General features: G+C 40.2%; 1 protein-coding gene across 2 annotated transcripts in view; it reads right to left on the bottom strand.

The window, feature by feature from the left end:
- Positions 1-3,575: 3,575 nt before the first annotated feature.
- Positions 3,576-26,538, bottom strand: part of Frem1 (FRAS1 related extracellular matrix 1) — a 148,398-nt gene continuing 125,435 nt past the window's right edge. For both annotated transcript variants that reach the window (XM_036179029.1, XM_036179030.1), the window contains 8 exons: positions 20,409-20,558; positions 18,394-18,617; positions 17,769-17,816; positions 17,346-17,510; positions 17,017-17,145; positions 16,459-16,574; positions 8,545-8,630; positions 3,576-5,471 (listed from right to left, as the gene is read on the bottom strand). In XM_036179029.1, the coding sequence (XP_036034922.1) occupies positions 5,266-5,471; positions 8,545-8,630; positions 16,459-16,574; positions 17,017-17,145; positions 17,346-17,510; positions 17,769-17,816; positions 18,394-18,617; positions 20,409-20,558 (1,124 nt within the window). In that variant the 3' untranslated portion in view covers positions 3,576-5,265. The remainder of the gene's footprint in view (positions 5,472-8,544; positions 8,631-16,458; positions 16,575-17,016; positions 17,146-17,345; positions 17,511-17,768; positions 17,817-18,393; positions 18,618-20,408; positions 20,559-26,538) is intronic.

A 26,538-nucleotide genomic window follows, 5' to 3' on the forward strand; every position in this document is an offset into this window, starting at 1 on the left:
AGTTAGCGGTACCCACGTTTCTGCATCCTCATTGATTTCCTCACTACTCATCCCATTGATTTTAAAGAAAGGAGCATTGACAAGTCTGACTGTGAGTATAGATTCATCCATTTCTCTCCTACCAGCTTTGGCTTTACCTATTTTTAAACTTCGCGAACAAGTAAGTACATGTATGTTTCAGATCACAATGTTCCTTTACAGATCCATCCCTTAGCATTATGAACTAATCTTCCTTTGTTATCCTTGGCAATATTCTTTGCTTTAAAATTTATGCTGTCTGACATTATTATAGCCACTCCAACTTGACTGGGTTTAAGGTGGCATATCTTTTTCAACTCTTCTACTTTCCATGGATTGAGTATTTATATTAAAAGCATGTTTCTTAAAGGCAGCATGTAGTTGAATCTGAACATGGTTTTTCTATACAGCAAGTTGAGCCAGACTGCCTTTGGGAGGCAAAACTGCAGGTGTAGAGAGGAGGGAAGGCGTACCACTCAGCGCTCCTTGGAAAGTGTTACAGGTTACCTCGAGGCCACTAATGGAAGTGTTGGTTGATCTTTGTTCCTTTCTGTCTTAAGATAAACCGAGTTTTACTACCTAGCAGAGTTTAGGGCCTATAAAAACTGTTCAAAATGAACAGTTATGTGTAAGTCATGAGGATAGTATATTCATTTCCTGCACGATCCTACTCTAAAGGCTTGTAAAATTAATTTCACAAAAATCTTGGTGTTCTGGACATTATAGACATCCAGACACATTCTGCCATTAGTAGCAGTTCTTAGCCACGGTTGATGGGGAGGAGAGAGGAGATCAGTAAGGCAACCTTGCCAATTTAAAACGATGTCGAATTCAGCATACCTCGCCCATGGACCAATGGTACAAACAAGCAAACCAAATCTAGGTGAGCATCAGGCAACACAATGGAAGGTGTAGCTGAGTCAGTAAGATAAACACACAGCAAATCCAGCATTCCATTTCCAGCTCCTGAAAGTGAATTTTATGTGGAGACTTTTCATAGCAGTTCAGTTTGGAATTCATTCTTAAGGTATTCTCTTTGGGGCTGAGGCTGTAGGTCAGTGACAGCATGCTTACCTAATGTGTGCTGGTTTTAATTTCCAGCACCTCAACAAATTATATTTTATTTTATTCACCTCAATAGTTTTTAGTGTATTCCTGCATTGTGTAATCATCACCACTACCTAACCCCAGAGTATTTCCCTCCCCTCAGAAGGAAATTCTATACCTATTGCTAGTCAGTCTCAACCCTCAATTCCTCTACTCTCTGCCCCACTTTGGGTTTATAGATTTGCCTATTTTGGGCATTTCATATAAATAGAATCATACAATATATGATTTAGGGTGTGTCTTTCATAAATTTTATAACACTATTCAAAGACATTGTACTAGAATACAATAAAACCATCTGAATATTACTATTGGAAGAGAGTTTGTCTGCCATTTGTGTGTGTCTGTGTGTATGTACACACATAGAGGCCAGAGTTGACCTCTGATATTGTTACTTAGGAGCTGTCCACCTTATTTTGAGACAGTGCCTCTCATTGGGACCTGGTTTTATCCATTAGACTAGCCTGGCCAGAGAGCCTTAGGGACATTTCAGTCTCTACTTCCCAGCACTGGGATTGCAAGCACAAACCCCCACTCTGGCATGTTACGTGGGTGCTGGTTAAGAACACAGGTCCTCATGCTTAAATAGCAAGCATGTTACTCGTTTAACTATGTCTTCATCCTGCTGCCTATCATCTCTAAGATATCAGTCCTGGTGCTGATTTCACACTGTGGCTTCAGAAGATCTCAGTGCCCTCCTCTGTAAAATATGAGTAGCAGATAAGATGATATCAAAGATCTCTTTAATTTCTGTTGCTCCAGGAATTTAGAGACACTAACTGCCTATTGTTTAGGGGAGAAGGTTAGAAAATGAATTAACCATATTTAAAACTCTTTGGTTCCATCTCCTTAGTGGAGACATGAATTCAGAAGTACTGGAATTAATGATACTTGGCCTTGATTATAACCTTAGGAAGTGAGTACCCGTTTCTTAATCTGGAGAAATATAACAGAAATCATTCTGAACAGTTTGCCCCAGAGTGTGCTTTCCTCTAGGTCTGAAAAGAGACAATGTAATTACCAAGCTCCACTGCAACTTTTTACCTGGTCAAAAGCTCTCCAGGGAAACTGGGGTGGTGGTGGTGGTGGTGGTGGTGGTGGTGGTGGTGGTGGTGGTGGTGGTGCACACCTTTGATCCCAGCTCTCAGGAGGAGGAGGCAGGCAGATCTCTGAGTTCAAGGCCAACCTGGTTTACAAAATGAGTTTCAGGACAACCAGGTCTATACAGAAGAAACCCAGACTTTAAAACTTTGAGAAATTTTCATATATGCTCTATGTTTTTCTTTCTTTCTTTTTTTTTTTCTTTTGGTTTTTCAAGACAAGGTTTCTCTGTGTTTTGGTGCCTGTCCTGGATCTCACTCTGTAGACCAGGCTGGCCTTGAACTCACAGAGATCCTCCTGGCTCTGCCTCCAGAATGCTAGGATTAAAGGCATGCGCCACCACCGCCCAGCTGCTTTTCTTATTCTACTCACTACCATCTTATTGATGTTTAAGACCATGTGAGGTATAGAGCTGATACTATCTATTCAATATCACTGAATAAATACTATATGAGTGCACAGAAGCTAATAACTAACAGCCAGTCTAACCAATAAAAAAGAACAGACCTGTTGAAATTTCTCACCCATCCCTTCTCAAAAGGGGGTAGACTCATTAAGATATAAACTGATTGTGGCACATGCCTGGCATCCTAGCACTTGGGAGGCTGAAGCAGGAGGGTCATGATGTCAAGGCTAGCCTGGGCTACATAGTGGGAGACTGTCTTGAAAAAGCAAATAAAGTGATAGAAATAAAATAATACCAGTGAGGCCCCATTGAGATTGTAAAATACGAAAACCTAAAGGTACAATATCTGAGAATTAGATGTTTATTTTATTAATTTTGACACAACACTAGATACAGTACATTCAATATGGTACTTCATTACAGAAATTAGTCAGCACCAGTTGATGGTTTAAATTACACAGAACCATAGTGTTTATTAAAATGCATATATATTTGGGTTGGTTTAAAAATAGAAATACAAATGAATGTTACCCAGTTTGTTTTTACCACTGCAGGGAAGGAGAGAAAATGAATAACTGTAACTTTTAAGATTTCTCTTTAGTAAATATACAGTATGTGTTTTTTAAAGACCAAACGAGAAAATGTTGAAAAGTTATATACTATTGAGCTGCACGTATGTCCTTGCATGTGGGAAGTTCCTGAGTGGGCATTCAAGTTAGAGGAAAGGGCTGGGGACAGTCAGATTGCACCTCCTTTGTCCTTCCTGGCTACTCCCATCCCCAGCCACCATTCCTGCTCAACCCTGACAGTCATGTCATGGCCAGAATCTAAGACTGTCTAACTTGTATGGTCTTTCAATCATTTAGACCTGATTTCTCAATTTGATAAAGCTTTCATGACTAGGAAAATTTCAAAATGGTCTATTCCTAATTGATTATTTAAAAAAAAAAAGAAAGAAAGAAAACAGACCATCCACAGCTTTAGAATGAATTCCTCATCCTCTGAACTGTGGGATCCATCCTCTTCCCTTCACCCTGGGTCCCACTTTTGCATAATTCAAAAGCCAGTGGATCACAAGGAACTTGGCTGGAGCCAGGGCGGAGGGAGAGTTTGCCTGTGTTGGTTAAACACTAAAGGATCCTATGTTCCACATATCTTTGCATTTTACTGTTTACAGAGGACTCCAGCCCTCTGAGGTAAGAGCGCCTAACTCTGCAATTACAGCTGGATTTCAGTAAGAGACAGAATGTCTGAGTCTTTTCCTAACCTCTTTAGGTAAAATTTTCTATGAAGTGAAACTTTGAAAAATGAGCAGAAATGAAGCAAGCCTGTCATGTTTTATATCCAGAAACTGGAAAGACTTTCTTAAGCCATTTTTAGTGTCTATAACACTCGAGATATTATTATTCTATTTAAAAAGTCTGCCGTGAAGCTCTCGTCTCCATGAACACCTCATTTAATTCTAAAGTTACACTGGTGTTCATATGACAAGTTATATTTGGCACAGCCGTATTTTTTAGTGATCATGAAAAGAAAAATTTTAATAAACATTTCAAAAAGGACATTCTGACTTCCTATAATTAACCCTGGGTTCCAGAAGGGATTGTTGAGAGAGGCACAGCATGCTTCGTTGCTACAAAAACAGTTCACTCAACTGAGTTTATAAATCAATAAGGTACCTTCTCTTAGAGAATCTAGTTAGCAGAGTATCTGCAAATATTACAGATTTAAAGGCTGGAAGTCACATCAAAACCCTTTCCAAGACTGTGGGCTTTCAAAGGTCCTGTTTCCAGTATTGTTTTCCATTGTTCATCAGTACAATTCATGGGGATGCTTCTGAGACAGTGGCATTTTTCTTCTGTGTGTCAACCAGTATGCATATTTGCTCCTTATTCCAAAGGTCCTTTAAAAATATTAGTCAGCATAGTAAATGGAGGTGGAGATATTGCTACTTCAAAATTCACATGACCTTGGAAGGCAGGGAAACCCAATATTTAGCCAAGGGATGGCATAATGCCATGATTGCATTGGGACAGAACATGGTTCATGGTTGTACGGTTTGAGCTCTCCAGTAGAGGCAGGCCCCTGCCTCTACCTCACTAGACCTGTGCAGTTGAGCATCCTCCTGAAAGACTCTTCTACTCAAAAGAGTCTACCCACAGCCTCTAATTTTAAGTTTCACATTAGAGAGCCTAAGGATACAAGCCAACCCTTGGCATTCAACCTTGGTTTAATGGATCTGAAGGGCTAGCTTCACTCAGACTCTGTGGTAGGAGCACCTGCAATACAGCTCTTTCTAGATGGACTCATTTGAGGTCTAAGAACAAAAATATCTAAGGTCCATGCAAATATATACTGCATCAAAGTTGGCATAGGAAAGAGTATGAATCTTCTAGAAGAAACAAATATTATAGCCTATAATACTGTAGGTGTTTATTTAGAAAAATATTAAGATACGGAAATTCTATCTCATCTTGAAAGACACATTTATACATCAACTTTCCTGGGACTGTTGATCTAGCTTCCATGTTTACTTGATAGACTCACAAAGACATGCCCAGCCAGCCACAACAATGCATTTCTACAGAACAATATACGTAGGTCTTGTAAATAGACAGGTGAGAAGTCTCAGGTTATATTTGGAGTTTCCTTGAGCACACAAAATTGTGAGCCTTTCCTTTACTACAGTTCTTTGATTGCCATTGTCCTCTTTTTTGAACCAAAACACAGTTCTTCCCAGGCTTTGGGTGCTGAGGGGGCCCTCTCCTCCAGTTGGTGAAAGCAACAGGTTCACCTCCAATCCACTCCCAGCGGCCAGTGCGTGCCTGGTTCTTCAAGCCTAATGTGAGTCAAGAGAACACACCAAGTATTTTTATTACATTTAAACTTAGGTGCCATGGCTATCCTTTTCCATCTTTTTCTATTCCCTCTTTCAGGACTGGTATTGAGTTTATTTCTTTATACATGCTCTACCACTGGGCTAGGTCCCCTACTCTGTTATTTTTCACTTTTTGAGTATGGTCTCATTAAGTTCCCCAGTTAGTCTTGAACACGTTGTCTTCCTACCTCAGACTTCCAAACAGTTGTAATTACAGTAGTGTACCAACAACTTGCCTTAGTCTATGGTACTAAGCATAGCTATAAATAAACATGAGTTCCAGTTCTAGATCCAAAAATAGGATTTGGAGATGCAACATGACACACTTAGGAGTATCAGACTTTGGAGCCAAGCAGATTCTGTTCTCTTTGGGGAGATCACTCACCCTTTCTGAGTTTTGGTTTTCTCGTCTAAAGAATGGGCATAGAAAGAGTATATGTAGTTTGTTGAAGATTAAAGATGCCAGCCCATGTCAAACTCTTACCCTAAACAAAGAACTACAGCCACTAAAGAATGCTGAGGGGGAAGAAATAGCCTTTCCAGGGAAGAAGCCCTCAGTTGGCTATCTACTACCAATTGGTCAAACCTGCGTTTATATACATACAAGTTAATGTTGTGTGGACCGAGCAGGTTGTATGTATCTATTTGAGAATATATAATTATATACATTATTATAGTAATATATATAACTAAAAAAATAGAGGGCATGAATTTGAGAAAGAGCAAGTGCGGGGTAGGGAAGTATTGTGCTGTGGTTTGAGAATCTTCCTAATGCTGTACCCCTTTAAAATAATTCCTCATGTTGTGGTGACCTCCCAATCATAAAATTATGTCATTGCTGCTTCATAACTGTAATTTTGCTACTGTTATGAGTTGTAATGTAAATATCTGTTTTCTGATGGTCTTTGACAACCCCTGTGAAAAGATTATTCAATTCCTAAAGGGTTACGACCCACAGGTTGAGAACTGCGGTGTTAGAAGAAAGAAAGGAAAAGGGGAAATAATGTAATTATATTTTAATTTAAGATCTTAAAAAAATCTTTCAACATATCTGGTGTCTACTTAATAGCAACTGTTATTATTTTTAGAATTTATGTTTATTTTATGTATAAGTATTCTACCTACATATAGGTCTGAGCATCATGTGTGTGCAGTGCCAGAAGAGGCCAGAAGAGGGCATACAGTCCTCTGGAAATGCAGTTACAGATGGTTGTGAGCTGCCATGTGGGTGCTGGGAACCAAACCCAGCTCCTCTGCAAGAGCAGCCAGTGTCCTTAACTTGTTGAGCTCTCCCTCCAACCCCAGAAGTCCCTGGCACCTACCCATAAAGCTCCTACTACAGGGAAACAGATATTTTGTTGCCCAATATTCCATCTTCCTATTCTTTAAAAGCCTTTGTTGTCATTTGAATGAAAATGGCCCATAGGCTCACAGGGACTGGCACTATTGAGAGGTGTGGCCTTGTTGGAGTAGGTGTGGCATTGCTGGAGGAAGTGTGTCACTGGGGGCAGGCTTTGAGGTCTTAGATGTTCAGGTCATGCCCAGTGTGGCATTCTTTCTTCTTGCTGCCTGTGGATCCAGACATAGAACTCTCCAATCCTTCTCCAGTACCATGTCTACTTGCACACTGCCATGTCCCACCATGACTATAATGGACTAAATCTCTAAAACTGTAAGCCAGCCTCAGTGGAATGTTTGGTCATGGTATCTCTTCATAGCAGTACAACCCTATCTAAGATAGCCTTCATTTTCATTCAAAAGATGTTTCAATCTGCTACAATTCCAGTAAAAATTAGTTTTCCTTTCTTTGCCTCTCTACTCCCACTGGCAATTTCTAAAATTCTGATATTATAAGTATCTGTAATATTTGCTTAAAGAAATACTTTCCCTAATTCTCATCATAGAAATTTTAAAAAGAAAAGGTATGAGAAAGGAACTCTCTGTAATCACAGCATAGTCTGAAATCATGCCACCCAGTCTTGACCATGACAACAGTTCTAGCTGCTTCCTCCACTGAAATTTCAGTCAGGAATACCCTATCCTGCACTGGATTACCTCCTTGGATTATTCATCAGATAACATGTGCCTTTGCAAACACAAAGCCTTAGAATCATTATAGATTCACAGGAAAGTTTCGTTTCAGCCTAAATCAATACTCTTAGAGCATATCTGAATTTAAAGGCCCAGTGAAGCTTACAGAAAAAACTGAGAACCAAAGACTAACTTCTATAATTATTACCCCAAATACAATGCCTCTCAAAGGAGCAGCGGGAGCATTGACTCTGATGTGCCCTGAGAATTCTGCCTCTGAAGTAACTTGTAAAGATTTGTTATAACTGTCAAAATTAGAGAAACTATTAAAAATCTAAAAAATCAAGGAATAACATTCCAAGTACATATAATTGTTGATTAGTGGTAAATCATTTCCAACTTTAGCATGTAACTTTATTTGTATATACATATTCTACTTGCACATAAATTTCTTGTTTATTCTAAATTATCCCATGTTTCATATATATTAGTTTATATAATACATAATTGTTGAGTTAATTAATATACACACATAAATTGTTACAGCTTTACTAGCTAATGTAAGAACAATAAATATTAACTATACCTTCACATAGGTATGTTGTAATCTAGTGTACTCTATTTATAGATATTTCTAAATTTTTAAACTTTAGAAATGCCATTGTATTGAATTTTTATATATCTCAGTCTAACTATATCCCTCATTATGTCTTTGAAATAAATGTCCAAGAATGAAAGTCATCTTCCAAAAAGCCAAAAAGTGTAAAGTGGTCTTTTTTATCTCTTGATGCTAGGTATTGAACCCAGAGTCTTGCACATGCTCACAATATGTTCTGTCACTGGACCACACTCCTGGTTATAACATGGTTTTAGCTGACTGACCAGCTCACTCTTGCATGTCATCATAAGTTACAATCACTTGGCCAATGGACAGGCGTGGCAGGCCTCAGTTCCTTTGCTGATTGTGTGCTGGCTCCATGATCGGCAGAATGCAGATACTGACCTATCCAGAAGGGCTGTCTTCCACTGATGTCCCATAGCCACCGCATATGCCTCCTGGAGAGTACAGTCACAAGGTTGCCCCGGTGCCTGCATGTAGACAAATGAAAATAAGAGTCTCAGCACCGGGGAGTCTACATTGATGCTCATATGATGTGCAAAATAGAAATCAAAAGAAAATTAGTAAATATGTAGAAAACGCTTCTCAACATCTCAGTACTCTGCTTTGATTAGTCTATGGAATCAGAGATGGGCAGCAGCAACGGAAGTGCTATCATACTACATAGCTCGACTTACATCACAGTTCAATGTAATTAGATTATCTTCCTGAAAATCAGCATTTGTCTGTTTGTAAAGATTAATTAGATTAATTACTTAACACCCCAAAATTATAAAGATTATCCTCCTCCTCCTTCTTGGAGACAGGATCTCATGTAACCCAGGCTAGTCCCAAACTCCACACACAAAGATACCTTTGAACTTCTGATCCCCTTACAGGAATATTTTTATAGCTAGTATAAATTTGACAGTCACCCACTTAATTTGATCAGTAGGGTACCCCAATTTTCTTTCCAGATTAAAATGATTTGAAGTCTAAATTTTGATTTAAATTAAAATAACCCAACACACATGACCCTGTCCATATCTCGGTGAAAAAGACTAGATCCATTATCAAGCCTCATCCATTTTACAGAAGTTAGATAAGCCCTTCCTGCTAGCACACACCATTTTCCCCCCAAATAGAATTCTCTATGAATTGCATTGAAGCTAGCTGAGTTATTCCTATAAGCAACAGTCTATTATTTGAATTCTCCAATGGAGCTTATTTAAAGCTCTTTAAAAACATTCCAATAAAAGCTAGTAAGTTATTTTCTTCTTGAAAAGAGAAGAAATGGGTTCAAGGAAGAAACAATACATAATGTATATGCATAACAACACATTGTGCCCTATAGATATACAGTTATTCCAACTAATAAAAATAAAGTAAGAATTAAAAATGTTAAGCACTGGTAGGATTGCCGAGTGGGTAATGCCAAGCCTGATGACTTCAGGCTTGGAACCCACATCATGGAAGGAGGGACCTGACTCCCTTCTGAGTTGTCCTCTGACTTCCATATGGGCACCACATGCCCATAAATGAAGGAAAATGAAATGTAATCTCAAAAATTGTAAGCCAAATGACAAGAGAATAAAACCATACTGATTTTCTCGCCTGATCAACATTTGTTGACATGAAAACAAGTGGAACATAAAATAGCAACACATACAAAGTCAAATAACTGCAGAGCTAAACTTCATTCATTTGCCTATGTCTTTCCAGAAGTCAGTCACCACAACTTGTTTCTTAATGAGTTTTCCTTCCACAGTCACAGGATTTGCTGTTCTATAATTCAATGGTGTCTTGTAGGCCTCCCGAGGTCTGTAAGACTGCTGGAGAGCTTCAAGCTGCTGGATTGGAGCTTTATGACTTGGTTTTGAACCCATTATTTACTGCTGGCTTGTGTCTGAGTTCACTACAGTGAGACACCTCCTCGAATCCAGTGTGACCATTCTTCGTGCTCTGGGCTCAGGACACACAATGTCCGACTTGTGCTAAATGGACTTGGGCTATCCCATCACTGTGGAGTGCTGGACTAAAATCAGGGAGGCAGGATCAATTTCCTGTTTGGCGCCTCTGTCCTTTCCCTGGTAATTTTCTTACCAATTGCCACCAACCTCACAACCATCACCAAGATGGATATAGGTTTATTCCTGGATACTTAGCATCTCCCCTGCTTGAAAGATTTTGAAACTATCTTTAAAACAGACCTTGTAAAATGTATTTTAGCTGCTTAAATACAGTTCCAGTTTTCTGTTTAACTCTCCAAAAAACAAGAAGTTCCCCCACCAAAACAAACAAAAGATAGGCAGAAAAATAGCTATGTCTCATCAATGTGAAATATTAAAGCAACGATTCACAAAACAAATGTTTTAGCATGTGTGTGGTGGTTTTAAGAAAAAAAAAATCCTGTTCATTTTGTTAAAATACTTATAAAATATGGTAGATACTGTCTGTATAGACTTGCGTGTTTATAGATATAAAATTGAAATATGTAGGTAATATATATAAGTAAAATCCTTTTGGAAACTCTAAAATGTGAAAGATTCAAAGTCCAGGAGTAGAAACAGAGGCTTTAGTTTTTCTGGCTATGAAAACAAACATCTACTTCTTCAAAAGATTTTTGCAAAAGTACTGATAGGTCGGGGCAACTCTTTAAGGCTAGGCCAGCAGGGGTTCCAGACGCTCCTGTGGGATGGGGAAATGGCGTCATAGATAATGATCTATAATAATAGAATTACCAAATGTACAATGACTGCCTTAGGAAATGAGCAGATGAGATTACAATATGTAAATTCAAGAAATGCCTAATCTAGCAGTCTGGCTCCTTTGGGTTAGAAAAATAATAAAATACCAATGGAGAGGCAGAAAGATGGGAGATAAAGATTGAGTTGGGTTAGTAATCTGATTAGAGACAAGGGATAACATACAATTTACTGTTCTCATTGAAACACAGGCATTTTAAATGATCCTCTGGAAATTAAAAAACAACAACAACAACAACAAAAAAGTCAGACATATACCAGGGAGAGGCCAAGGAAACGAACGGCATTCTGTAAGATAATGGTCCCTCAAGCCCAGACGAAACACATTCTGTATGTGTACTAATTCTAACAGTGGAGTCTAAAGCCGTTTTCTAAAATATTGAATGATAAAGTAAAGCTGCAAGTTACAAAATGTAAGTGTGTGACTTAACTTCACAAGAGGGACTGACAAGCCCGAGAGAAATGTCCATTTTCAAGCCAACCAGAACGATGAACAAGATAAAGGTGATCCAGAAAGAACTGGGCGAAGGAAGCAGAAGGCCAGGGCATGACTAAAGCTGATGGCAGTGGGGACTAGGGTTCAGAGGCAACTCTTGCTGGAGAGGGGCCTTACTACCCCTAAATGCTCCCCCTGAAATCATATAATTTGTTTAAACCTCCCAGGGGCGTTTTCAAAAGTGACTGAAGCCGGTATGTACATCTCTGATCGTTCTCCTTATCCTTCTGAAATCAAGTGCATTCTGAAGTACCATGCAAATGCAATTAAATAAAATATTTAATAGTTCAACTAAAATTGGAAGTGTAGAAGCTTTTAGTGACATCTGAAATGTCACACTACCTTACGTGCCCTAGAATACCATCAAAGATGGTATCTGATGAGCTGTTTAGTTTCCCAGTCAATAAGGTGAATAGATAATGGGCAACTTGAGTTTATTTTATTTATAGTAGATTGTTTTCTTAAACTATGTTCCTAAAACTATTCCCCAAGACTAAAGTGTACTAAATAACTTGGAAATAATTTGAACAACAGTAGTTCTGAAGCTCCTTATGAAATCATGTTTAAGCTGAGGGTGTGAGCACTCTGACACACCCCTTGAATCACCAGGGGAGAAGGACATTTTTCAGGACAAAAATCTTCCATTTACAGTATTCCCAAATGTCAATTATGTTCTGCTACATGTAATCAACAGATATTACTGAAAACTCATATTTATGGGCAGAAGAATTCTTAATTTTACTTATAGTAAGATATGAACTCAATAAGTGATAAATCTAGAAACTTAAATTCAGAAACATCTACATACTTAATAGAGCTTTATGAGAAAGAGATGTGGGAAGGGAACAATCTGAGGTCTGTGACATTACCAATATAAAATGCATCTTGCCATGTAAGATAACTGTATTGAGCTATGGTGTCTATTCCCTAATGAATAAGGAATTATTTAAGTATTGGTCTGTGAGACTGATACTAAAGAACAGTATTTTAAGGTGTGTTCTAATATAGACTCACTTTATTCCAGTACAAAAAGTTAAAACATGAATCTATAAATTCAAAACCTAACTACACTTTTGGTTTTCCCCAAAAGGGGCAATTGGATTCAATTTTAAATTTTTATTTCTTTGCTGTGAGAGATACAAGACTTTAAAATACATGATTTTGAAGACTTGTGTTAGATTTGCCTAACATAAAGTTAAAATAGACACACTTGTCAATGCATATGTGGTGAGAAATCCCCTAGACTTCGGAGAGCTTTCAGGGAGTGTGATGGAAAAGTCTTTCCTCCTTCCTTGCTTAGATGACAATGAGCAATTGACTTTGCTTCCTTAAACCTGTTATAATATCTATAAATTGTGGGTATTGATACTGGCTTCCCTTTCAGAAGTGATGGACTTCAGAGAAATATATATGTGACAGACTTCCATAAATGACAAAGTACAAAATGAAAGTAAGGTGACATTGACAAGGCAGCACAGAGATCTAGGTCAGGCTTGTCTAGGTCAGGGTGATGGTGGTTAACACTAAATTGCAGAGGAAGTCTTAGGGGAAGTGCATGAGGGAGTAGGCAGGCTTTTAAGTTAATTTCAGCCTGTGTTTACAATGAGCATGAGTAAAGCAGACAGTATTAACAGAACTGTGATGGAACTCTCTGTACCTAGTAGACTATTAACCATTAAAAGCTAGCTGTAATAAAATGTATCAACACAATCAAATATTTTAAAGGTATTGGGAGACTGAGTCAGTGTTATCAACATGTAAGTATCAGCAGCCCTACTCTAAATGAGCAGTATTTTATAGAAAGAATTTGTAATGCTAAGAAATTAGAAGATCATGATTTCAGAATCAGGAATAGCTATTCAAATGAAAAAAACACCAGCCTACCTCATACCAACATCTTTGTATGGATGAAAATACAATTCCCAGTGCATGTTACCTTATTTTCTCATTGTATGAACAATCCATGAGATTCTGGGGTATAGCTCAGTAGTAGAATATGTGACCAGAATTTATCAAGCCCTAGGTTTTCTCTCCAACACACACACACACACACACACACACACACACACACACACACACACACACAGAGAGAGAGAGAGAGAGAGAGAGAGAGAGAGAGAGAGAGAGAGAGAGAAGTGAGTGAATAAGTAAATAAATAAGCAATGTTCAAAAAGAAAAGTAAAAAGTAATCATGCATGTTTGGGAGATAGCACAGTCAGTGAACCGACTGCTGTACAAGCATGGGGACCTGAGTTCGGATTCCCAGGGTCTGCATACATGCTGGGCATGGTGGAGTGTGCCTCCAATCCTGGTGCCAGAAAGACAGAGAGACGGGTGGACCTTGGCATCTCTGGGCCAGCAACTCTGAGTGAATCAGAGACCTCTGGGTTCAGTGACAGATCATATCTACAAAAACTAAGACAGTGACTGAGGAAGAAACCTAACGTTGAGTCATGCCTCCAGAGGCATGTACAAACAGCATCTCACTACCACCCCCAACTAATAGAAAAATTAATTTTTAAAAGTAATCCCCAAAGCTTCCTGAGGACTGGCTTACCAAGAAGGACTTGCTGCATCCTCTGGGAGTCACTGGAAGTGAGTGATGTCACAGGTCAGGCTCTAACCATTGAGAGCCAGCCACAGTTAAATGAGCTAATAAAGCAGCTTCAAGTATGAACCTGGGAAATTCCATTCTACTTGTCTACATTTTACCAAGAAATACCCACACTATGATCTTGACAACCTGGACAGCAGGGTACTTCTGCCACCCTCCCTTTAGCCAGTAAGATCCATGACCCTGTCCATTTGGTAGCATCTTTCTCCTGATTAGCCGGACAGCTTCCGGGTTAACATCCCAGATCTCTCAAGAAGTGAAAAAGCAAGACAAGGATCGCTGCCCCAGCCTGCCATCCCCTAGATGAACTTCAAATAGATGTAGGATATCTATCTGGTTGTTTTAGTAAAAGGATACCTTATTTATTCTTTGGCATGCAGCATTGTAGCAACTTATAGAGTTAACTAATTTTTAAGAATTTTAAACATCTGGATTTATATTACATTACCAACTTACCAACAAGCCCCCCCCCAACCACCAAAAGCCCTGATTAACTTCTGTTGTGACTCTATTTACCATTAAGATATAAAATATACCAGTTACAAATATACAGTTGACTCTCTCAGGTTTTAAATACTTCATTAGCTTAAAAAAAAAATCTAGAAAGAAATCTGGGTGTAGTAGCACAGCCCTATAATCTCCACTATAATCTCAGAAAGCTGAGGCAGGAGAATTGAGCCCATGATTTAGAGGCCAACCTGGGCAACACAGAACTTTGTCTCAAAAAACAAAACAAAACAAAAACCAAGTAGGTAAGTATACAAATAAGCAGAGATCTTTATTTATAATTTGATGGATTTTGACAAAGGTGGTACATCCACATAAAAACTATGCAGACAAAGACACACAACCTTTCCATCCCTTGCACTAGAAAATTTCTTGGTGTTGTTCCTGATCCTCACAATCTGAGAACCCTTTATTATTGAAGCCTCGTAGATTGGATTATCCTACACATATACGTGGAGTCATGGAATGTATATTCAGTTGTGTAAGGCTGTATATACATTCTGTATGTTATTTATCCATAATGTACCCACATTATTGGAGGTCTCAGAGGTTCAGTAATAATGTGTTATCTCAGTGATGGAGAAAACAGCCAGTACTTATAAAAACTAATAATAAAATTGACCCAAATTATTATCACTATGAATAAACATCAAATTCTTTCGTATTTCCTAGCATATATTTCAATCTCTTAGTGAAGTAGCTAGGTACAGAATTACTAAGTCACAGGGCACATAACTTTATTTAAAAGCTGTGGACACTCCATTGTATGGTTCCATGTGTAACAACCCATGAGAATTATCTTTGCTTTATACCCTTATCAACACTGGCCTGGTCAATTTATGATTTTTTTAATCATTTAATGACTATGAAGTGTTTTCATCTTCCCTTACCTGGTCTCTAATGATGCTGAGAATCTTTTTCATTACATAGGAACTTACTGTTTATTTTTTTTCTTGTGAGGTCTCTAAGTCATTTATAACACTTTGTTTTAGTTGTATATATGATATGTGTGCATTGATGTGCACATACTGCTACATGAGTTTGAATGGCAGAGGACAACTTTGTGGAGCTGGTTCTCTCTTCCCATGTTACTAGCCACCTCATCTTCATTTGCCATTATCTCAGTTGTATTTTATCATTAATTTGTAGGAGCTTTGTCCCCTGTTCAAGAGCTTTATCAGATATGTGGTTTAAGAACAGCTTCTCCTGAATGTGGTTTACCCTTTCATTTTCCTAATGGTGTCTTTAGATGAGCATACCCTTTTAAATTTAATAAAGTATAAGATATGATCAATGTTAACTAGAAATTACTGTAGTCTCAATTTCAACAAGAATGCATATTAGTGTAATTACATCGTTTGGATGATATCCAGGTTATCAAATAAAAAGGTTGGTCAAGGATTGCTACATATGCATCTTAAAAGTCCTTCTGGATGAGATGAATTTTGTTGTTCTCTGACCACAAGTCATCTTTCATTGGATGTTACCCAATCAGCCGTTGTCCTGCTTGCCTGGCTTTATGGGCATCAATGCCTCCTACACTGCCAGAGGCTGATGTCAAGGCCTTTCATTAACAGGTATTTTAAAAATCAGTGGGCATAGAGGTCTACCATCTGCAGGGTGGGAGGGAGAGGAGAAGATACCAGACCCTCCAGTGCTGCTGACTCAGGAACATCCTTTGACTTTTTCTTTAAAAGATGGAGATAAAAGGGGAAAAAAAAGATTTTGGCACTAGTACAGCCATAACAGAAACGATCTTAGCAGACACGAAGAACCAAAGTCAGCCACAAATCCATTCTGAACTAAGAACCCCCCTTAGCCTTCTTCGACAAAGCTGGACAGACATTAGACAATACTTAGTCAATGACTGATACAGGCCTACAGTCCCATGTGAAGACAAAGAAAGCATCAGGCATATGTGACGTAGGGTTCCTTACTGTTTTCTGCAAGCCTGGGTAGCTGTGGTCCAGGTGCCTTTCCGCTGTGTGACCAAGGTGTGACAGTAGCCTGAGTGAAGATGCCATCCAACTGGGCAGGATTTGTCCTCCGGCCCCTGTAAAACAGTAGTCAGTGTTCACATCTGAGTGGACTAGATAACCTGGAGTCTGCCTCACAGGAGCAACCTGGGAGTCTCTGCACTTCAACTAGAAACCTGTGAGTCTCTGCACTTCAACCAGGCAGAGGCGACCCTTATTGCAACTTCCCATCCTGAGAGACAGTGGACTTCCTGCAGAGAGCACCCCCACAGTCAGAAGCGGTTCAACTTTATACCACTGACAGTCTGATAATTAATCAAAATTAACTGATGTAATACTATATTTTGGATCTTAAAAAGCCACTTGGTAGCATTTTTTTTTTTCTCATGGCTTTCCAGGTGTAGAAAGAACAGACATAGCATGAGTTAAGAATTACATATCCGACTACTTGTCATCTGATAAGCTCAACACAGGGCATATTGCCACTAAAGATACTTGGCTACTCTGCCAGTGCCCCACCTTGGTTTGGGGGCTCCAGGCTTTCCAGGCAATCCCATCACATAGATACAATCTGTGGATGCTTTCTTCCAAATGAAATAGTCCCTTCAATTCCACAGAACAGTTCTTGGGAAACAAGGGCAGCTGACCCTGTAGTGAAAAGCAGTTGTTTAGAATCGATTTAATGGAGTTGATAATACACTTTCCTCCCTTGGATCTTCCTCTTTTGGGCAGCATCTGCGTTGAGTAAACTACCCCCCGAATGTGGTCCATTTTGTGAATTAAGTGTGTTCATGGTCCAGGGAACAGTTTGCTACAAGGCAAACAGGAAGGAAGAAAGAATTGCATACCTGTCTGGGGAAGTGTGAGTCAGTTGTGGATTCCACCTTATCAGTTGGAAGCAGCTCTGCCTCTTTGATTGTCTTTTGTGGCCGACTAATGACAGATACTTTGGCCTTCCGCTGGTGAGCTGAGGAACTGTCACTGTCTAGTTTCAAGGAGACTATGCCATGATACTTGAGGAACCCAACAAACAAAAACAAGGAGAAAAAAACAATCAAGACAGCAAACAAAAATTCCTGTTCTAATAATGAGCATATAAAAGATTCTATCAACGAAAGAGGTGAAAAGGATTTTTCTTGATCACCCAATCTTTTAAAACAAATTTTGGAAAAACAAAAAACTTCAGATAAATAGACAAAGAGAAAAGATAGAATAATCACACTATGTGTTTTCATCCATGAACATAGCATTCAGCAATCCTCTATGCTTACATTGTAGATGGTGTCTGTTCCATTTCTACAAACAGAAGACGGAGGAACCTGAAATCAACAAAGCACAGTATGTACACAAAGCTGACTTAAAAAACAATAAGCCAGATACTCTGGGAAGGCCCTGTAATCATTGAAAATTTCAAAGAACGTTTCCTGAGATTTGTTTTTCATGTCAAGTTCAATAGAATTTTTTAAACCATCATGTCTAACCAGAGCTTATAGTTGTGTTGATTTCAGCATCCACTGTACTGGCTGGGCATCTATAGCACAGCAAGATTCAAAAGAACACACACACACACACACACACACACACACACACACACACACACACGAGAGTGTGCCTTGTTAGGGTGTCACTTAAATGTGCTTTCATCCTAGGATTGCTGATTGCTCCCTATCTGTCTTGGTCTAAAAGGACCAAAGCAGGATTCACATGGCTGAATGAACATACCTACCACTTCACCTGGCACAATTAGTGGAGTGGGTCACCATGGCGATATTTGCACACAAAAAGGCACTGCATGACTCTGCAAAGAACTCACTATGAGAATCCAGTTTCTGCAGTGTCTCAGACACTTCTCACTACGCACCCACACATCTACTCTCAGAACGCCCCCATCCTTACTGATTTGCCATTCCCATGGGTCCTCATCTTCCTTCGAGAGAGGTCTGTGTGATCAAAGCCCCGAAGGGCATCTCCTTTGGTGGAAGATGGAGAAGGCCCTCTTTCCAGACGAGGAGAACCAGCAGTGCTGAGTGAGGATGACCCTGGGGGCTGCGGACGCCAAATGCCCTTCCCCCATGTGCTGTGCTTGCTTTGGTTGAAGGAATTTGAAGGATGGCACCGTCCTGGAGGCATGCAAGATGGCAGGCGATCAGTACACTACACAAACACATAAGTGATGGCATTGATACCGTTCCTGGAACAGCTTGTCATTAAACCTAGACGGATGAATCTCCCACCAGATGTTGCCTTTTGCCCGTTTGCCAGAAACTCCTTCTCTTCATCAGTTTCCACCTGGGAAAGCAGTATCCTTCTGCACATGGATGGGGTGATTATAAAGTCATGAAATCCATCCCACAAATCATAGATGAAAATCATCGTCATGGTTTTATAATCATTCCAGACACTTAGGAAACCAACCGGCTCACTTCCCCCCTTCTGCGATCCTTCTCAACATCAAGGGTTTATTCACTGATCAAGCGCCACCCCACACACCCTTCCAAAGGATTCAGTTTTCCTCCAGTCTTTTAGAGGTAGAAACTGGAATTGTTTAAAGATGTCATGTGATCTTAGAGCAGCTCCAAAAATTTGCAATAAACTATAATGGAACAAAACCCTAGCAAATCATAAGGGAGGCTTCGACTGGAAACCTGGGCAATCAGTATTTCTGAGAAGGCACCAAAAAAAAAAAAAAAAATTAAAAAACAGACAAACAGATGAAAAAAAGAAACTAAACTAGTGAAATGGGTCAGCAGCTGCTTGCCACCAAGCCTGACTACTAGAGTTTGATCCTGGGAACCCACATAATAGGAGAGAACAGATTCCCACAGGTAGTTCTCTGACCTCCCCTCAACACCATAAATAAAAAGTCATTAAAAATTGAAGTACAATAACAAACCTCAACTAAAAAGAAAACAAAAAACAAACCTACAGACAGATGCTGTCTGGATATTTATCTTAGTTTTTAGCTACACTGAGATTGGGGCACAGAGCCTTTTATAAGCTAAGCAAGCACTCCGCCACTGAGCTATATTCCCAGCCCGGGACATTTTTGTATTTAATGTGAGCAGACGTTTCTGCTGGAAAAAAAAGGTACATGTGGGGAGGAGGAAGGTGGGATGAGAGAGGTCATGGAAATGTGGGTCTGCAAAGCAAGGGAGATAGCACCCACTTTTATTACAGGGTGAGTGAGGAGACAATAGATTACAGGTGAGAAAAAATGCAGATCATAGGCATGAGAAGCATAAAAATAAAGGCTTAAAATGGAATGTCACGCTGGACATATCAAATGCCACATAGATAAGGAACCAGAAGCAGAGGGACTTTGGCAGGACAAAACCTCTGTGTGCCAAGGGCTTTGCTTTTTATTTTATTTGCGGGTTGCTCTCTAGCATACCCTTCCCAGGATGGCTTGGCTCTGCATCACCAAGCCATTCATTAGTATTCTCCAGCTGCCCCCAAACCCCCAGCCAGCTGCATCTTCGCGTTTATTTTTCTCCAGTTCCTTCCCTTCTTAGAATTTCCCTGGTCACACTACAGTGGGGGGCTCCAGGGTTAGGCACTGAGAGCGCTCTTTACCAGAGGAAGATAATTACAGCCCTGCAAACTCTGGGGAAAATAATTGTCGATAGGTTCTCACCAACATTGTTTCCCCCTTGGTGAGAACAACAAACGCTTAGAAAAAAGCAAGCAGGCCACTGACTTGTTGCTTTCCTGCAGCCACTGCTCTTAGCAGGAGGAAAACCACACGAAGCACAAGCCAGAATAAAGGAACCAGAGTCATGATAGAGGCGGCTTTCTCGACAAGAAAGTACGCATTTTGACTTGAAGGTGTTATCAAGCTCGTTGGTGGCTGCAAGCCGGCAGCCATGGCGCCAGGACCGCTCCTGATTTCAAGACGAGGATCAAAAGAATACCTCCTTTTGAGTCCAAAATTTTCACTGCAGCTTTTGTCTTTGTGCCAAGAACCGCATTCACAGGGGACTTCAGAATTACTTCAAAGACCTCATCATCTTCCTCTAATCCGTCATAGGTAATTGCTATATTCCACATCTTAGTTGACATTCCTACAAGAAGTAAACATTTTAATTACTCTTTAATTGCTATTTCAATCACCTAGGTGTCAGAGAAATATATTAATTAACATGTCTACAGCTAGACTGCAGTAGCCCGAGTGAGCTATTGTACTGCCACCAACTCACTGAGGCCCTGCTGTTCTCCCAAATAATATAAAAAGACTGCATTTGTTCCTGGACAATGATGATCGGCCTCAATGCAAACACTGTAACAAAAAGTAAGCTGCATTATACAGGGGGAGAAAAATAAAGGTTAGTGGACAAAATCCCAGACATTCATTTTTCTCCCAACCCATCGCCTCCTTTCTTAAGAATAAATAGTTACTACAATCTGAAAAATCTTAATAGTTGCAAAAATCTTAAGACTGCAGCAGGCAGAAGTGATTATGGGATGGTACTTCAGGCACCTCTCAGGATCTTTGAGATGGTTCATTTCCACCAACAGCTGCTTGCATCTGCTGCTCTCCCTTCCTGGATCTTCTAGCGCACGGCTGTTGTTCCTGAGGATGCAATGCTCAGCAGTTGCATACCCTCCTAGGAGAATGTATGGGCAGAGCCCGCTCTAGCCTCTTTTCCTCCTCTCTGCCTCTATCACAGAGTATAAACAAGTTTATTCCATATAATCTTCTGAACTTAATGTTTTTATCCACTAAGATATCCCAGACACTCTGTCCCATCAGGCTGGAAGGCAAACCAAACTCAGACATGAAAGTATTCAGGCTGAAAGATACTTCTGAAATGGCCCAATCCTCGGCAGTTTCTCCAATGGGAACTCAGCTTCCTGAGTTTGTTTAGAAGGGAAGGAAAGGGCAGAGATGAGCAAGCTATAGGGGACAGAAGAGAGTAAGACTGCAGGTTAGCCTCTACAGAGTTTACAGAGTCCAGCCTGCCTCCCCTGCCTCTGATGCCTATAGAGAAAGCTCGGTAAGGCGGTCAAAGACCATTTCCCAGCCTCTTCTCCTGAAAATCGACGACTCTTCTGCTTGCAGACTGACATGTGTCTAACTCTGCCATCCACACGACAACCACCTTCTTGAAGGTATGTCTCATAAACGTTTTTCAACTGAATCAGCATCTCATTAAGCATTCAATGAAAAGCTGCAACTGTTCACTTCTCCTGTATTTGGGTGCTTTTAGAGAGGACATAGGGGCACCTGCAATAATTTTGGTAAATAGAAAAAACTGATGGCTAATGTATGAAGATTCCTGCATCAACTGTGTTCCCAGATTAATGGTCTTTGCAAAATCAGAAGTTGAACTAATATAAAATACTAATTAATTCCCATCCCATTGATGAGTTAGTCTGTCCACCAAAATGTATGCTTTATCCATAAGTTTTTACCATTGCATTAGAAGATATAGAGAACACCAGAAGTGCCCCATAAGCCAAACTCTGACCTAAAGGAGTTTGAAACTTCTTGGAGACAAGACAAATGCAGTTGTCTTGGGGTATCCAGGAGAACCAGTCCCGGGACTCCCATTGATTGGAAATACCTGCAGCAGATGCTTGAGCCCCTTGTAATAAACAGACTATGCCTTCCTCCTGTAAACTTTAGGCTATATCTAGATTGTTTATAATACCAGTATAATGAACACTGTGTGACTATCATATTGTCCTGGGGGCAATGACAAGAAAACCAAAGGTTTGGCAGTCAGAATGGTTTTACTGATTAGTTTTTGATTTGTGCTTGGTTTGATAGATGGACGTAGAACTGGGACTTCTCTAGCTCTTCTATAGATAGACCAGAAAGTCAAAGAACTATTAAAAGTTATGTGTGATTAGATGACAGAACATGCAAATGGAGTCTGTACAGTAGATGCCTGTAGGACCTAAATAACCGATTAGAGAAAGAAGCAACTTAGCAAAATTGAGGTTTGGGTCAGGGGAGTAGAAGGTAGATCAGCTGAATGGAAAAGTTACGTCTGGGGAAAGGAGGCCACAGGCTACAAGTAGATTCTGTAGCCCCACTACAGAGAACCCCGGACTCAGGTGGCCAGATTTGGGCTTTAGACAATGGTTAATGAGCGAGGACTCCAGACATTCTGAAAGTGAACGCCTTAGCAAACTGACTTTGAGTGTCTGTGTGAAGGCTGGGTACCTGAAGACTCGAGGGCTTTAGAGGCAGCTGTGGAAATGGAAAGAGGTGGCAATGAAGACAGTTGGTGAACACTAAGATTATTAATATTCAGGGAACCGCTCTGACCACCAAGCCTCGTAATGGTAAGTACAATTTGAATAAAACTCCAATACATAGAAACATATTTCCAAGTCTCTGGCAGTTGCTTTCCTGTTTGAAAATTTATTTTAGAAAAATGACAATCTACTACCAAAGAAACCAACCAACCAACCAAAACCCCAAAGAGCCTTAAAAGTTTTTGCTGGATCTTGTGGAACAAAACCAAATAGTTGAAAGAACTGCCTTCTGAGTTTCTTTTAAGGGCTTCTGTTTTGTTGGAGTATGTTTCATCTTCGTTTCCAGCCTCCCGGGAGTCACCATCTCAGGTTAACGAGATTGTGAGCAGAAATCTCATTGCTGTCTAGTCCCCTGCTTCCTCCACTGTGCAGGTGCAAAGCTTCCTTAACCCCTGAGACACACCCGAGCCTCAGAGGCTGGAACTGCCCCTACCCTGTTTCCAGAAAACAAAGATACCAGGATAGAGAAGAGGTGTCCTTTCACATAAAAACCCCACTTATGGAGTAAGCGAATCCCTGGATATTTTCCTACAAAGCAGATTTCTCTGTTGAGAGACAGTTTCTCAATATTTTTTAGTAAATGCCACATTAGAGAGCTGTTCTTTTGGAAAACATGTTGACTTTTCAGAATGATGAAGATTTGATTAAGAAGGCATTACATTTTTCAGAGGCACACACTTTAAAGGAAAACACTCGTTTTCTTTAGAGTATTTGCAGAGGCATGTACACACTTCAGGTTAGTCACAGCAGCTGAATGCATTCTCAGGATTCCTGTCTGCAAAGTTTGGTGAAGTGCTACAAAGCAAGCCTTCACCCCCATCCCGAGTCAGAGTTCTCCAACTCTCCAGAGTTTTCCAACACAGTAAGGCATATACAAGATGGCCCATTCTGTTTCTCTAACATTGAGAAAGCTGGTATTTCCAGAGAAATAAATAGATTGCTCTCAGCAAATAGGAAAGGATGGAGCTGGGGACAGCTAAAAGAGGCAAGGATTTGCAATATGAAAGTATATAAACATTTACAGGACCCATGGATGTGAGGAATTTTTTAATTCTCTAAAGTAAAATTTCATGATATGAAATTATTTCTGGCTTAATAAATTCCAAAATCATGAGCAGCCAAGCATGTGGCTTTTAAAAATAAAAAGAATGCTTACATTATTTTTCAATGTATAAATAATCCCTAAAATTCCAAAACCATTTGGAGCCTGCCCCCCACACAAGAAGTCATTAGTAGCTGACAAAACAGCATGTAAACTCTTCTAGACAAATGGGCATTTATCTTATGCAGTGGTCTCTCCAAGAGATAAATTTCTGAGTCTCCCTAGTGTGATACATTCTCGCTCTTCTCAACCCAAACAGAGTGCCTGGTGGGCTGCTGAAAACCTAACTTGCAACAAACGGCTACAGATAATAAAAAGGACATACGGCAAAAATGATTGACTTTCAAACAAGTCCTTTAAAACATGTGGACAACTGAACTCCAGGATCTTGGCCAACTGCTTGGCTGTGGGTCTCTGCATCTGTTTCCATCAGTTACTGGATGTAGGCTCTATGATGACAATTAGGGTAGACACCAATCTGAGTGCAGGGGAAGGCTAGTTCAAGCACCCTCTCCACCATTGCAATGAGTCTTAGCTGGGGACAGACAATCTTGTGAGTTCCTGGGGGTTTCCCTAGCTGCAGCTTTCTCCCCATCCCCTTAATGGTACACTCTGTCAAGATATCTCTTTCATTGCTCTCCCTCCTCTCCCCCATGTTCCTACCTCCCCTCCCATCCCTTCCTCTCTATCCCCCCTCTCAGTTTACCCAGGAGATCTTAACCCTTTCCCCTTCCCAGGGTGATCCATGGTTATAAGAGCAAGGCGGGGGGGGGGGGGCAGAAACATGATGGGAAAAACCACAGAGATAGCTGACCCAAGCTAGTGGGAGTTCATGGAGTCTGGACTGACAGCTGGGGAGCCTGAATGGGACCAAACTAGGCCCTCTGGATGTGGGTGAAAGTTGTGTGGCTTGATGTGTTTATGGGTCCTCTGACAATGGGACCAGGACTTATCCTGGGTACACGAACTGGCTTTTTAGACCCCCATTCCCTATGGTGAGATGCCTTACTCAGCCTTGATGCAGGGGGCAGGGGCTAGGTCCATCTTCAACATGGTATGACAGCCTGTGTTGACTACCCAAGGGAGGCCTTACCCTCTATGAAGAGAGGATGGGGGTGAGATGGGAGTAGGTGTGGGGCAGCGGGAGAAGAGGAGAGAGGGGGAACAGGTTGGTATGTAAAAGGAAAGAAAAAATTTTAATAAAATATTATATTAAAAAAACCATGAGGGCAACCTAGAAAACCAACTCATCCATGTTAGAAAGCTAAATAATGTGAGAAGGAGGCTGACAACAGTATCTTGAGTTGTTGCAGTCCAATTTCGGGTTTGTGTTAGAGGCTGAATCATATCCCTGCAGTGCTTGTATTTTGAGGTCTTCCTAAATTAACTGCCAGGACCTCAGAATGGGACGCTATTTGCAAATGGGGTAATGGCACGGGTAGTGGGTTAGCATGAGGTCACTGTGGAACAGGGTAGCTCCTCAACCTAAGCTCACTTGTATCTCATGACAAGGGAGAATTTATCTCCAGGGACAGCATCATGTGAAGGTGAAGTCAAGGACCAGCAAACCACAAACAGCACAGAAGAAAGACAGGGTAGACTTTCCCTCACAGACTCCCACGTTGGTCTCGGATTAAACAGCATCTGAAATTGCAAGGCCCTAGCTATGTTTGAAACTACTTGGTTGGTGTCACTTCGCTATGGACAAACAACACCATCTCTGTATGCTATGCTTCATGTTGTGAACAGCACAAAGACACTCCTCTCCTAATACTAAGATCACCAGTTTGGGGATGATGACATTCAGTCCTTTTAGTGTCAAGTGAGCTTGTTCTTGGTAGAGAGTCGTCTCACAGTGCTGAACACCTCTGCAGCAAAAAAAGCCTTGCTCCTTGTCTAGCACTTTCCCATTTGTTCTTAGATGAATGATCTAGGCCCATTACAGACCATGGGGAATGTGGGAGAGCCATGCAGAAAAAGGAGGCAGAGTTATGCCATAGGGGAGAGCCTGGGAGGGCAGTGTCCAGCCTCCTGGCTTTGAGGTAGACTACCCCAGGGAAGCAGAAATTTTGTATTAGTGTCTCAGCCTTCCTCTTCCTCTTCCTCCTGCTTCTGCCCATTAGAATGCTGCCTCCCCTAGGAAGTCTTCCAGCCTTTTCTTTACCGAAAACCACAGCTTACATTTTGAGTTCCAAAGTACTGTTGGCAAATATTTTTATGTCTGTGTGTTGCATACAACAGAACATCTTCAGGAGAAGAAACCACACTTTCATATTTTACATTTTGTATCTAGAAAATTTTCCACAGATTTAAATCAAAGTAAGTACTATTCAATTAAATAATAATTTGCCCCGAAAGCACCTTAGATCAACTTATTTCAAAAGAGCTCATTTAGATCATTAGGAATCTATATAATCATAACACTTGAATTATTTTTACTAAAATATGTGGTTATTAAACTACCATTATATTATAATAACATTTAAATTTCCTTATTTTTCTGAATTGTTTTGGATACTTCCTTTGATTTTTTATGTTTATTATTTGCTATGATCTTTTTTCTGTTTAAATAAATATTCACTTATAATGAGAAAACAGATAGGGGCAGCAGTTCAGGCCAAACTCTTCTGTTGGGAATAGGGTGGTATGGCTCCCTGATGATCCTCTGCTCAACT

The sequence above is a fragment of the Onychomys torridus genome, chromosome 2 (assembly GCF_903995425.1).
Source record: "Onychomys torridus chromosome 2, mOncTor1.1, whole genome shotgun sequence".
Classification (NCBI taxonomy): domain Eukaryota; kingdom Metazoa; phylum Chordata; class Mammalia; order Rodentia; family Cricetidae; genus Onychomys; species Onychomys torridus.